We start from the raw sequence: 11834 nt of genomic DNA, 5'->3' as shown, positions 1-11834 counted from the left end.
TGGAGGAAGTGGAGGAGGTGGAGGAGGTGGTGGAGGAAGTGGAGGAGGAGGTCGAGGAGGATGGAGGAGGTCGAGGAGGATGGAGGAGGTGGAGGGAGTGGAGGAGAAGGGAGTGGAGGATGGAGGTGGAGGAGGTGGAGGGAGTGGAGGAGGTGGAGGGAGGGAGTGGAGGAGGAGGGAGTGGAGGAGGTGGAGGGAGGGAGTGGAGGAGGTGGAGGGAATGGAGGAGGTGGAGGGAGGGAGTGGAGGAGGTGGAGGATGGTGGAGGGAGTGGAGGATGGAGCAGGTGGAGGAGGTGGGAGTAGAGGAATGGAGGAGGAGGAAGTGGAGGAGGTCATCGTCATTAGATGATGCGAGCTGGGTGTGCCTCCCCTCCCCGATGGTTTCGAGGTTCCCCGCGGCCCTGGAGGGCGGTGACCTCACGCCGCCGCTCGCCCATAAAAAGGGGCGACGAATCTCAAGCAGCCGCATCACTCCGTCTGACACCTCCAGGAGACCTTCAGGAGACCACTTCAGGACCACTTCAGGACACCGCCGCTACCTGCTGCATCCTCTCTCCGTGTCCACAATGGCTCAGAGCATCGTGCCCCTGGTGATCGTCTTGCTGGCCAGCTCGCTGGCTCTCAGCAACGCGAACGTGAGTTTTGGACCCTATGGGAGTGAGCCTTAGTCTGGCTCTGTGAGTCTCGGTGATTGACACTGAAACCTATGGGAGGGAGCCTTAGTCTGGCTCTGTGAGTCCTGGGGTATTGACACTGAACCCTATGGGAGGGAGCCTTAGTCTGGCTCTGTGAGTCTCGGTCATTGACACTGAACCCTACTGGATGCTTTAAACGTCGACATGTGGGGGGTCTTCCAATCAACAATCTCGGATTTTCAGATGTCTATCCCCTGTTGTTTGTGTTCCTAAAAGCGACCTGGGTAACACAATTACAGCTTTCTACCCTGTAGAGAAGTAGCCGAGAGAATGTCTCTATGTTAATAGGTTGTGTTGACATGTGACGATACCGATGATGTTTTGAGTTCCTCTTCCATCGTGTGCTCATTCTTTGCTTTGTTTACATTTTACAGGGAAGAGGAATGGGAAATTACGGTGAGAGTTTTACTCCTGATACAGACTACTCACACACAGAGACCCACAGACTACTCACACAGTAGAGACCCACAGACTACTCACACAGTAGAGACCCACAGACTACTCACACAGTAGAGACCCATAGACTACTCACACAGTAGAGACCCATAGACTACTCACACAGTAGAGACCCACAGACTACTCACACAATAGAGACCCACAGACTACTCACACACAGAGACCCACAGACTACTCATACAGTAGACACCCACAGACTACTCACACAGTAGAGACCCACAGACTACTCACACAGTAGAGACCCACAGACTACTCACACAGTAGAGACCCACAGACTACTAACACAGTAGAGACCCACAGACTACTCACACAGTAGAGACCCACAGACTACTCACACAGCAGAGACCCACAGACTACTCACACAGTAGAGACCCATAGACTACTCACACAATAGAGACCCACAGACTACTCACACACAGAGACCCACAGACTACTCATACAGTAGACACCCACAGACTACTCACACAGTAGAGACCCACAGACTACTCACACAGTAGAGACCCACAGACTACTCACACAGTAGAGACCCACAGACTACTAACACAGTAGAGACCCACAGACTACTCACACAGTAGAGACCCACAGACTACTCACACACCAGAGACCCACAGACTACTCACACAGTAGAGACCCACAGACTACTCACACAGAGACCCACAGACTACTCACACAGAGACCAATAGACTCATCACATAGAGACCCGCTAACAGTTCCACCTTTGTCTCCTGCAGTGATGAACCCGGTATTCTGTCAGGGCAAGGCCGATGGGCTGTACGTAAACCCTGCATACCCCCACAGCTTCTACCAATGCTCCAATTCCGTGACGTACCTCAAGCAATGTCCAGCCAACCTGCTGTTCAACCCGGCCATCAGCGTGTGCGACTGGCCCGGTACGTATGGCACATTCACCCCATCCACTCACTCACTTACCCATTCACCCACTCACTCACCCACTCACACATTTACCCATCCATTCATTCACCTACCCACTCGCACACTAAATCCCCCACTCATTAATTCATTTACCCACTCTTGCACCCACCCACTCACTCATTCACCCACCCATTAATTAATCTCCTCACTTGTACGCCTACTCAACAACAACCACCGGCACAAGCTTCGTGGTGGCGGTGACGTCCCCGAGACGCTTGTGCCAGGCTATGTGCACGTTGAGGCCACGTGAAGTGTTTAATGCCTGCCGGCAGCAGGTCACCGGGCAGACCCAGGTGCCTCGGATCAACTGACTGAGATGACCGAGATGACTTGCCGATGTACCACCTGTGCCATCGACTGTGCCAACTTGCTGTGCTTTAGCCACCCGGTGCTCTGCTCGTTGTTGTGAGTGTCGCTCATCTGCCCTGTTGTTGTTGGAGGGCGACTGCCTCCAACTGCACAGTAGCGTCCTTCACGAGCCTCCTCCACAGAGGCCGATCTTGACACCGCTGGTACCAGTCATCGGCAAGTCCACTCAGCTCCACGTCCTCCTGTACCACGTCACTCCATCTCTTTTCTAGCCCGTGCCGCGCCCGTTTAGCCCCCTCGATCCGGCCGAACAAAAGCTATTTAGGCATGCGGTAGCTGGGCATGCGGGCTACATGACCTAGCCAACGCAGCCTTGCCTGCCGGAGAAGCTCACCGATGGAACTTTGTCCAGATCTTTCAAGGATTTGTGAGCTCCTCACGCAATTCAGCCTGGTTAAACCCAGGATGGATCGTAGGCAGGCCAGCCTAAATGTTTCTAACCGGCGAAGTTGTTCCATTAGGAGGGTCCACGTTTCGCAAGCGTAGAAAAGGGAGGGAAAGACTGTGGCCAAAAAGACCTGAAGCTTCGTGCGGCGCGACAGACCAGGTTGCCTCCACACAGCGTTACGCAACCGATGAGAAGATAATGCCGCTCGACTGATTCGGAGTGAGACCTCTGCTGTCAAACTGGAGCCGTTCATGAGCTCACTACCCAGGTATGGGAAACTCTCCATTCTCTCCACAACTGCCCCATCACCAATTGGGAGTTGTGGGGGTGGAGTGTCCGATGGTACAAAACACCCAGGCAGGTGCTTAGTTTTGGTGGGGCTGATGGTAAGTCACCACCTCTTAGTGACACACTCCAGGTTCAGCTGCAGCACCTCCAACTCCTCCTCTGAGTGAGCAGCAATTACCAGATCATCGGCATACATACCGTGGTTGAGCAATAGGGAGCCATCCCTTGACTGCACCCGGGCATCGATCAGGCTCCCATTGTATGTGTACCAGATGAAAATTATTGTGATACAGCCATTGAAGGTTTCAAGAACTACGTGGTCGAAATAGATGTGAAATCATGTGGGAGCCAGAGGACATCCCTGACGCACCCCGAGATGAACAGGGAATGGCTCTGACTCCTAGCCACGTAGTTTTACCCGGTCCCGCTCACCATCATGAAGGTCCTTAATGATCCTGAGCAATGAGTCAGGGACACCGAAAGCACGAAGAACAACCCAGAGCCCAGGCCCACTGATGGTATCATTGGCCTTTACCAGGTCAAAAAAGCAGAGATGTAAGTCTTGTTGGAATTCCCGACACCTCTGCTGTAGCAAACGGACAGAAAATATGGCATCTGTCTAGGACCGCCCTTTCCTGAAACCGCATTGGGGCTCCGCCTCTCCTCAGCGTGCCTAGCAAGGCGATGTTGAATAATCCTTGCCAGGACCTTTACCAGCACAGAGGAGTGAGATGCCCCTGTAGTTGTTACAGTCTGTGCGGTCCCCCTTCTTAAAGATGGGGACCACCAGGGCATCCTTCCAATCATGCGGAACCCGACCAGTGGTCCAGACTGTTGTTATGATGTCATATAGGGCAGTCTGTGCACAAAAGCCACCCTCCCTCAAAATTTCGTTTGGGAGATCATCTCTGCCCGGTGCCTATCCCAGTCTCAGACTCTGGATCACCTTCAGAACTTCCTCAACTGATGGCACCTCAGCCAGCCACTCACAGGGGGTGAATTCTTCCAATATTTGAGGCACCGCAGCCTCAGCAGGGTCATTCCCACTTTGTCCCACGATGTTTTCCATGTGGAGGGATTTCTCCTCCCCCAGGACTTCACAGAAATGCTCAGCAAATCTGCCAACCTGTTCCTGGGGGTCGGAGATTGGATCACTGTTTTTCCCCTAATGATGGTAATAGGTGTGTCGCTGCAGGTTACTTTTTTGATAGAATTAAATAGGGATTTGTGATCGCGGCCCATTGAGGCAGACTCCATCTCCTCAGTAACCCGCGGCAACCACCCATGCAGCACCTCACGGCTCACTGACATGGGATGTTGTACCCGATGAGAGTGGGCCTGTCGCTTTTTCTCAACTGTCCTGAACACCTCCTCTGTCAGCCAGGGTCTCTGGGGAGGTCTTGACCGCGTACCCAAAGCAGCCATTGCAGCTGTCTGAGTCACAGTCCTTAACCTCACCCATTTACTCTCGAAATCTGGAGGAGTGGGGGACGATGCCAACCCCAGCCGCAAGCGATCAGCTAGCTGAGACCAGGCAACCTTAGGTTTGAATGGGGTCCTGGGTGTACTCCCCCCACCCGGAGTGGAAGAATGGCATGCGCATCTTACAGATGACTAGTCGATAGTCAGAGGGTAGATCAGCTCCACGGTAGGTCCTGGTGTCAAGGACATGGGCCCGCATCCGCTGTTCCGTCACTACGTAGTCCAGCAGATGTTCTTGCTTGGACCCGGCATGCATCCATGATGTTGTATGGATGCGCCGATGCAGGAACAGCGTGCTGATAATTACAAGCCCATGGGCTGCACAAAAATCTAGCAACCTCCTATCGTTGTTATTGAGCTAATCTGGCCCATGCCTTCGAATCACTCCAGACCAGGTGCCAGCATCATGACCAACTCGGGCATTAAAATCACCCAACAAGATCACTCTATCCCGAGGGGCCACTTTAGCTAGCACCTGTGACAGGTCATAGAAGGCATCTGACTCATCAGCCTTTGCCTGCATCCCTCCACGGATGTTCGTCTTCGGTGGGGGCATAAATAACCACGACCACCACTCCTCACCTTTGGTCGATGGGAAGGAGAGCCCAAATTAGCCTGGGGCTTACAGCTTCCCACACCTCACTGCCACGCTCCCATGCCCCCTTCATTCTTTTGTTCAGAAGAAGAGCCGCACCCTGTTGTTTGGCAGTCTCCTGCCCCGAGTAGAGGACTGTCGACCCCTCATCGTGGCAGGAGCCAGAGCCGGTCCACCGGACCTCCTGAATACCACAGAGATCCAGGCGGTACTGGTCCAGCTCCCGACAGAGTGGCAGGCTCTCCTCCGCAGTGAGCATTCGAATAGTCCACGTGGCCATCCGTAGTGGTTTTTTGTTGTTTCTAGAGGAGCCCCGAGGGTAAAGATTCAATCTCCTGGCTCCGCCAAATGGGGTTTGGCCAGGAGACGCCTGTCTCCCCGGGGCCTCCGGCACAAGCTTGTTAATTACATTTTTTAGTCGGAGTTTAGCCCCCATTTAGCCGCTGTGGTGGTCACAGATGCCATGAGGGGAAAGGCCAATCGGAATTGGCCCTCCCCCCCTCAGCACTGTCCACGACAGCATTGCCCGTCCAGCACCACGAGGTAGGGGTTTGTTTTACACAGACTCATCACGCAGAGACCCACAGACTCATCACACAGAGACCCACAGACTCATCACTTAAGAGACCCACAGACTCATCACACAGAGACCCACAGACTAATCACACAGAGACCCACAGACTCATCACGCAGAGACCCATAGACTCATCAAGCAGAGACCCACAGACTCATCACACAGAGACCCACAGACTCATCACACAGAGACCCACAGACTCAACACACAGATACCCACAGACTCATCACACTTAGACCCACAGACTCATCACACAGAGACCCACGTACACAGAGACACGCTAACAGCTCCACCTTTGTCTCCTGCAGTGGTGAACTCGGCTTTCTGCCAGGACAAGGCTGATGGGATGTACGCAGACCCCTCAGACTCCCAGAGCTTCTACCACTGCTCCAATTCCCTGACGTACCACAAGCAATGTCCAGCCAACCTGGTGTTCAACCCGGCCATCAGCGTGTGCGACTGGCCCAGTACGTATGGCACATTCACCCTATCCACTCAATCACCCATTCAAATATTCACCCACCCATTCATTCACCTCCTCACTTGTGCACACACACAACAACTGCTATTCGCCATTAAGAGGCGGTGACGTCACCACGACGCTTGTGCCAGGCCATGTGCACCTTGAAGCCACGTGAAGCGTCGAACGCCCGCCGGCAGGAGATCACGGCGCAGACCTAGGTGGTGGCGGTGGTGCTAGTGGTGCTAGTGGTGATGGAGGTGCTAGTGGTGGTGGAGGTGGTAGTGCTGGTGGTGGCGGTGGGGTAAACCCGTACCACCTTAAGTCTCTCTCTCTGTGTGCCCGCAGGAGTCTAGGTTGGAGTCACGGGACTTCCAGGAAATGAAGACGCCTCCTGCAATGTCACCATCACCACCACATCACCACCATCATCACCATCAATTCACCACCATCATAATCACCACCACCAACACCATCATCACCACCACATCACTACCATCACCATAATCATCGTGACTACCATCACCACCACATCACTACCATCACCACCACTATCACTACCATCACCACTATCACTACCATCACCACCACTATCACTACAATCACCACCACTATCACTACCATCACCACCACTATCACTACCGTCACCACTATCACTACCGTCACCACCACTATCACTACCATCACCACCACTATCACTACCATCACCACCACTATCACTACCATCATCACCACTATCACTACCATCACCACTATCACTACCGTCACCACCACTATCACTACCATCACCACCACTATCACTACCATCACCACCACTATCACTACAATCACCATGATCATCATAGGAGCTGATGTTCCTCCTCGCTACTAGCAGCACTTGCCCCTAAAGCCCACTAGAGGCTACACGGGGGACCTTTATCTTTGTGTCTATAGGCACAGCTACTCACTACTAACGGCACTTGCCCCTACAGCCTGCTAGAGGCCACACGTGGGAGCTTTGTCTTTGTGTAGTGTCTTGAATCACGGACAAATAAACTCCTTTGAGCCACACACTGTTCATTGTCTTTCTTTCGACACGGTCCCTAACACACACAGAGGTATACGGTCCCCTTACCAACTAACCTGAGGTACAGCCTCCGGGCTTGGCGGTAACTACACACGAGTCTACCCGCATCACCTAGCGTCCTCTGGCTGGGACCTAGGGGAGGCTAACTCTGGTCATGCAGAGCCTCATGCCTTAGAAGGGCTAGAAGGCTGGGAGCCAGGGTCCCTATCTTCTTCAGCGCGGGCTTCGGTCTTCGTGTGAGGAGAACTGAGCCAGAGGTCTCAGCGCTCTGGCTTTTATACCGGTGTAATGTTCTTGGAGGGAGAATGGGAGCGGAATCGCCCGTATCAATGTGGTGGTTCAATAGATTTAGTGCACCTGTAGGGGTGTTAGAGAGAGAGCCCGTTATGCATGGCAGCCTATGGTAAACAAACACAGTAGGCGGGGCTACATGTTTGCACAAGCAGGTGCCCTCTGCGACGTCCGCGCCAGACACCCTGGGGGGTCGATTCGGTCGTTATGATCCCCCGGGGCCCCACCCCTCAGGGAGGGGTTGGGTATAAAAGGGGATTGTATCGAAGGGCTCGGGAGTGATGTTTAGCTAAAGAAGAGGAGGCGGAAGACGTCTGAGATAGAGCCCTGGACTCCCCCTGGTACGCCGTCCTTATCAGGACCGCGCAGGCTCGAGCCAGTGGCATGGTACCAGAGCCAGAGCCGGTGCTGGTCTGGACTCTGGGTACCGGGCCCGACTGACCAGTGTCGGGCCAAGATAGCCTCCCCTAGCCCATTAGTGGAGGACTCAGAGGCAGGCTAGGGTTAGCTAGAGAGGTGTGTCCTCAGATAGACGGGTGAGGGGGCCGATACCCCCTCAAATGTGTAGGTCACAACGTTGGTGTTAAATAAACAAGTGTGCCTCCAACTCCGGTGTGAACGAGTCGTGAGCGTTACTACATCTGGCGTCAGAAGTGAAACAAAGTACGAACATGGATACACGCCGGACGACTCGAGTCGGAGTACCAGGGGCGGAGGACACCGCTGCAGTCGGAGGGCCCGAGATGGCTGAAGATGCCATCGAGCAGCCGGGGCTGGGTGCATCCACACCACAGCAGCTGGAGGAAGGGGAGCCGTCGACGGAGGGGCTGAGGCAGGCGCACGCGAAGCTGGCCGAGCTGCTGTACGCCGCAGCCGCCATGCTCGACAACATCACGCGGCTGGGGGCTGCGGGACCGCCACGAGGCAACAGCAGCCAACGACCACAGCGCCTTCCCGCCATTTCAACGGAGCAACATTTTGAAACTCCCGCCATCGCCGCAGCTGCTGTTGAGGGCGTGGCCGCTCTAAGCATCGCGTCCAACGGCGGGAGTACAGTGCCTGCCGCGTCACCACGGGTGCGACCGGCGATGCCATCGCTGGTTCGTGCCGACGCTGAGTTGAGTGAGGCGGACGAGGGAGTGCGTTCTTCCTCTGCAGCCGCTGCCTTACATCAGCGGCTACCTCCACTCAAGGAATTTGTGGGCGAGGATGGCGACTGGGGCGGCTTCCAGCGGCGCTTCCTCGCTCACCAGGAGATGGCACAGTGGACAGACGCCGAGGCTCTCCGCGCGCTGCCAGCACTTCTCGACAGCGACGCCCTCGCCACTCTAACATCGGCTTCAAAGGAGAGGCGCTCCACGCTGCGGAAGGCGATGCAGGTGCTGTCGGCGGTATATGGTCCACCATCGGACTGTCGCCAACTCTTTTACGATCGCCAGCGGGGGACGAACGAGTCGCCCCTGGCGTACCGCACAAGCCTCCTGGCACTGGCGAAGGAGGCCTTTCCACGAATGGATGACGAGGGTGTCGACGCCATGGTGACAGAGAAGATACTTCTGCTGGCGGACGACTTAGACATCGTCATTGTCGCACAGGACGATGCAGAGATGTGCTCCCTCCAAGCGGCCCGTCTCCTCCACGCAAACCTGTCCTCTCAACGACGGAAGGCCAGCAAGGCGGCGAGCGGGCGCGCCGTCGCTGCGGCCACCCTCCCGGCGGAAGAGGTTTGCGCCATCAACCATCAACGGCAGCACGGAGCGGGAGCGCGGGAGGACCGGGCCGGTTCAAGCCGTCTACAACGTCCATCGTCGCCACCAGCGCTTCCACGCTGTTATAACTGCGGCATCCGGGGCCACGTCGCCTCGGGGTGCCGCTCTCCTCGGCAGCGCGGAACGACACCTCAACGGGACGCCGGCCCTCGTCACAAGCTCCACCATCATAATCCGGCGAGTCGCGGCACCCCTCATGTTTGGCCCACGTACACGCCCGTCACACACTCGAACACCGCAGCGAAGGGGGGGCAAATATCGCGTACCATGGCACCAACACGCACCGCTCTGGGTACTCACATTGAACCCAGCCAGTGGTCCGTGTTGGCCCATCGGGTTGTAGCCGCGTCATCGGGGTCGTCGGCCGTTGTGGGTCACATAGATGGGGTCGAGGTGCGCATCCTGGTCGATACAGGAGCATCGGCGACCATTATTTCGGAGTTGATTTATAACATTCTCCCTGCCCAGAGCCGTCCTTTGATGCCTGTTAATGTGCCATTCTTTGCTGCTAACGGGGGTTCACTTGGCATCATCGGACAAATTCGAGCCCAAATTTGTGTCGGGGATATTAAATTATCTGGGCCGATTTTTGTTTCCTCCTCGCTGGCGGTTCCGTGCCTGCTGGGGACGGATTTCCTGGCCAAAATGCCGATTAGGATATTAATCGACCAGGGATGCATTGAGCTCCCATCGGGCCGACGCATGGCGTTTTTGCCATCCCCCGCTACGAGCCGGACGGCGTTTGCGACGGTGCCGGCGTTCGTAGATAGAACGGTGCGCGTTCCTCCGGGGGCGCAAATGTTAATTCCTTTGAGACTTCGGCGGCCCTTCGCTAAGGGCATTGGGGCTCAAGGGGTTTTGCTGGGACCGTCTAGGGCCGGGGTCAGTGGACCTAATTTACTCCCGGCCCAGACCATAGTGAGAGGGGATGGAGAACCCTTCATCGCGGTCCTCAATGTGGGCTCGCAGACGGTGGTGGTCCCACAGGGGACCGTGCTTGCTCACGCAACGCCGGTGCCCTGTGAGGAACCCGTCGCGAGTCATGTCGGCGCTGCCCCTGCACCGCGACCACATTCAGACAGCGATGAAGGGTGGCTCGAGGCGCTTTGCGCGGGATCGACGGACCTGTCAAATTTAGAGCGCCAACGTCTTAAGACACTACTGAGGGAATTTTCCGACGTTTTCAGTCGGGATAAATACGATTTGGGTTGCACTCATCTGCTGCGTCACCATATTGATACGGGTGACAGCGCGCCAATACGCCAAAATCCTTTTCGGTTGAGTCCCGCCGAAAAGGACCATGTCAAATCGGCTGTTGATGACATGCTAGCCGCCGACATAATTTCTCCCTCCAACAGCCCTTGGGGAGCGCCGATCGTCCTGGTTAAGAAGCAGGACGGTTCGTTGCGGTTTTGCGTTGACTTTCGGCGCCTTAATAAAATTACGGTTGCCGACGCATACCCGCTCCCACGGATGGACGAATCGCTTGACGCCTTGGCGGGAGCGCGATTCTTCTCCACATTGGACTTACTTTCGGGATTCTGGCAGCTTCCTCTGGACGATGATTCAAAGCCTAAAACTGCTTTCCGTACTCCGCACGGCCTGTTTCAATTCAACCGGTTGCCGATGGGCTTACACTCAGCGCCGGCAACTTTCCAGCGGTTGATGGAATTGGTTTTGGCTGGATTGCAATGGGAGTCGTGCCTGATTTATTTGGATGACGTCATTGTCTTTGGCAAAACTTTTGAGGAACATCTCCAGAGGTTGCGGGCGGTTTTCCTAAAGATGCGGGCTGCTAATTTGAAATTTAAGCCCCAAAAATGCCATTTGTTACGCGAGTCGGTGCGTTATTTGGGGCACATCGTGGGGCGCTCAGGTATTTCTACCGATCCCGCCAAAACGCAGTGTGTAAGCTCCTGGCCGACTCCCACCTCAGTGGGAGAGGTTAGGAGTTTTATTGGGTTTGCGTCGTATTATAGACGCTTCGTCGCTAATTTTGCGACTATCGCCAAACCCCTACATGCTTTAACATCTAAAGGGGTTCGGTTTTGCTGGGGTCAGGAGGAGGAGGCTGCTTTTTGCTCCCTTCGGGATGCTTTGGTAAACGCTCCTCCCCTGATTTACCCTGATTTTTCAAAACCGTTCTTGCTCGACACCGATGCGAGCAACACGGGTATTGGGGGCGTGCTCTCCCAGGTGGTTGACGGCGTGGAACATGTGGTTGCGTACGGCAGTCGGGTGTTGTCTCCAGCGGAGCAACGGTATTGTGTCACCCGTAGGGAACTGTTGGCAATTGTCCATTTCGTCCAACAGTATCGCCCATATCTGTACGGTCGGCATTTCACCGTCCGCACAGATCATGCGGCACTGCAGTACGCCCTGAGGGTTCAACAGCCATCGGGACAATTGTCCCGATGGTTGGAGGTCCTCCAGGATTACGATTTCCAAACCACATACCGTAAGGGC

The 11834-nt window shown here is 55.2% G+C and overlaps 1 protein-coding gene across 1 annotated transcript; it reads left to right on the top strand.

The window, feature by feature from the left end:
* Positions 1 to 373: 373 nt before the first annotated feature.
* Positions 374 to 7292, top strand: LOC144738833 (chitin-binding domain protein cbd-1-like). The gene is made up of 5 exons (XM_078621829.1): positions 374 to 637; positions 1072 to 1093; positions 1885 to 2043; positions 6091 to 6249; positions 6591 to 7292. The coding sequence occupies exons 1-5, from the start codon at positions 380 to 382 to the stop codon at positions 6596 to 6598; spliced, it is 606 nt and encodes a 201-aa protein (XP_078477955.1). The 5' UTR covers positions 374 to 379; the 3' UTR covers positions 6599 to 7292.
* The last annotated feature ends 4542 nt before the right edge of the window (positions 7293 to 11834 follow it).

This window comes from Lampetra planeri, unplaced genomic scaffold, assembly GCF_965212315.1.
Source record: "Lampetra planeri unplaced genomic scaffold, kcLamPlan1.2.h2 scaffold_118, whole genome shotgun sequence".
Classification (NCBI taxonomy): Eukaryota; Metazoa; Chordata; class Hyperoartia; order Petromyzontiformes; family Petromyzontidae; genus Lampetra; species Lampetra planeri.
The sequence above is the reverse complement of the archived record's forward strand: the minus strand, read 5'-3'. Positions and strand labels throughout refer to the sequence as shown.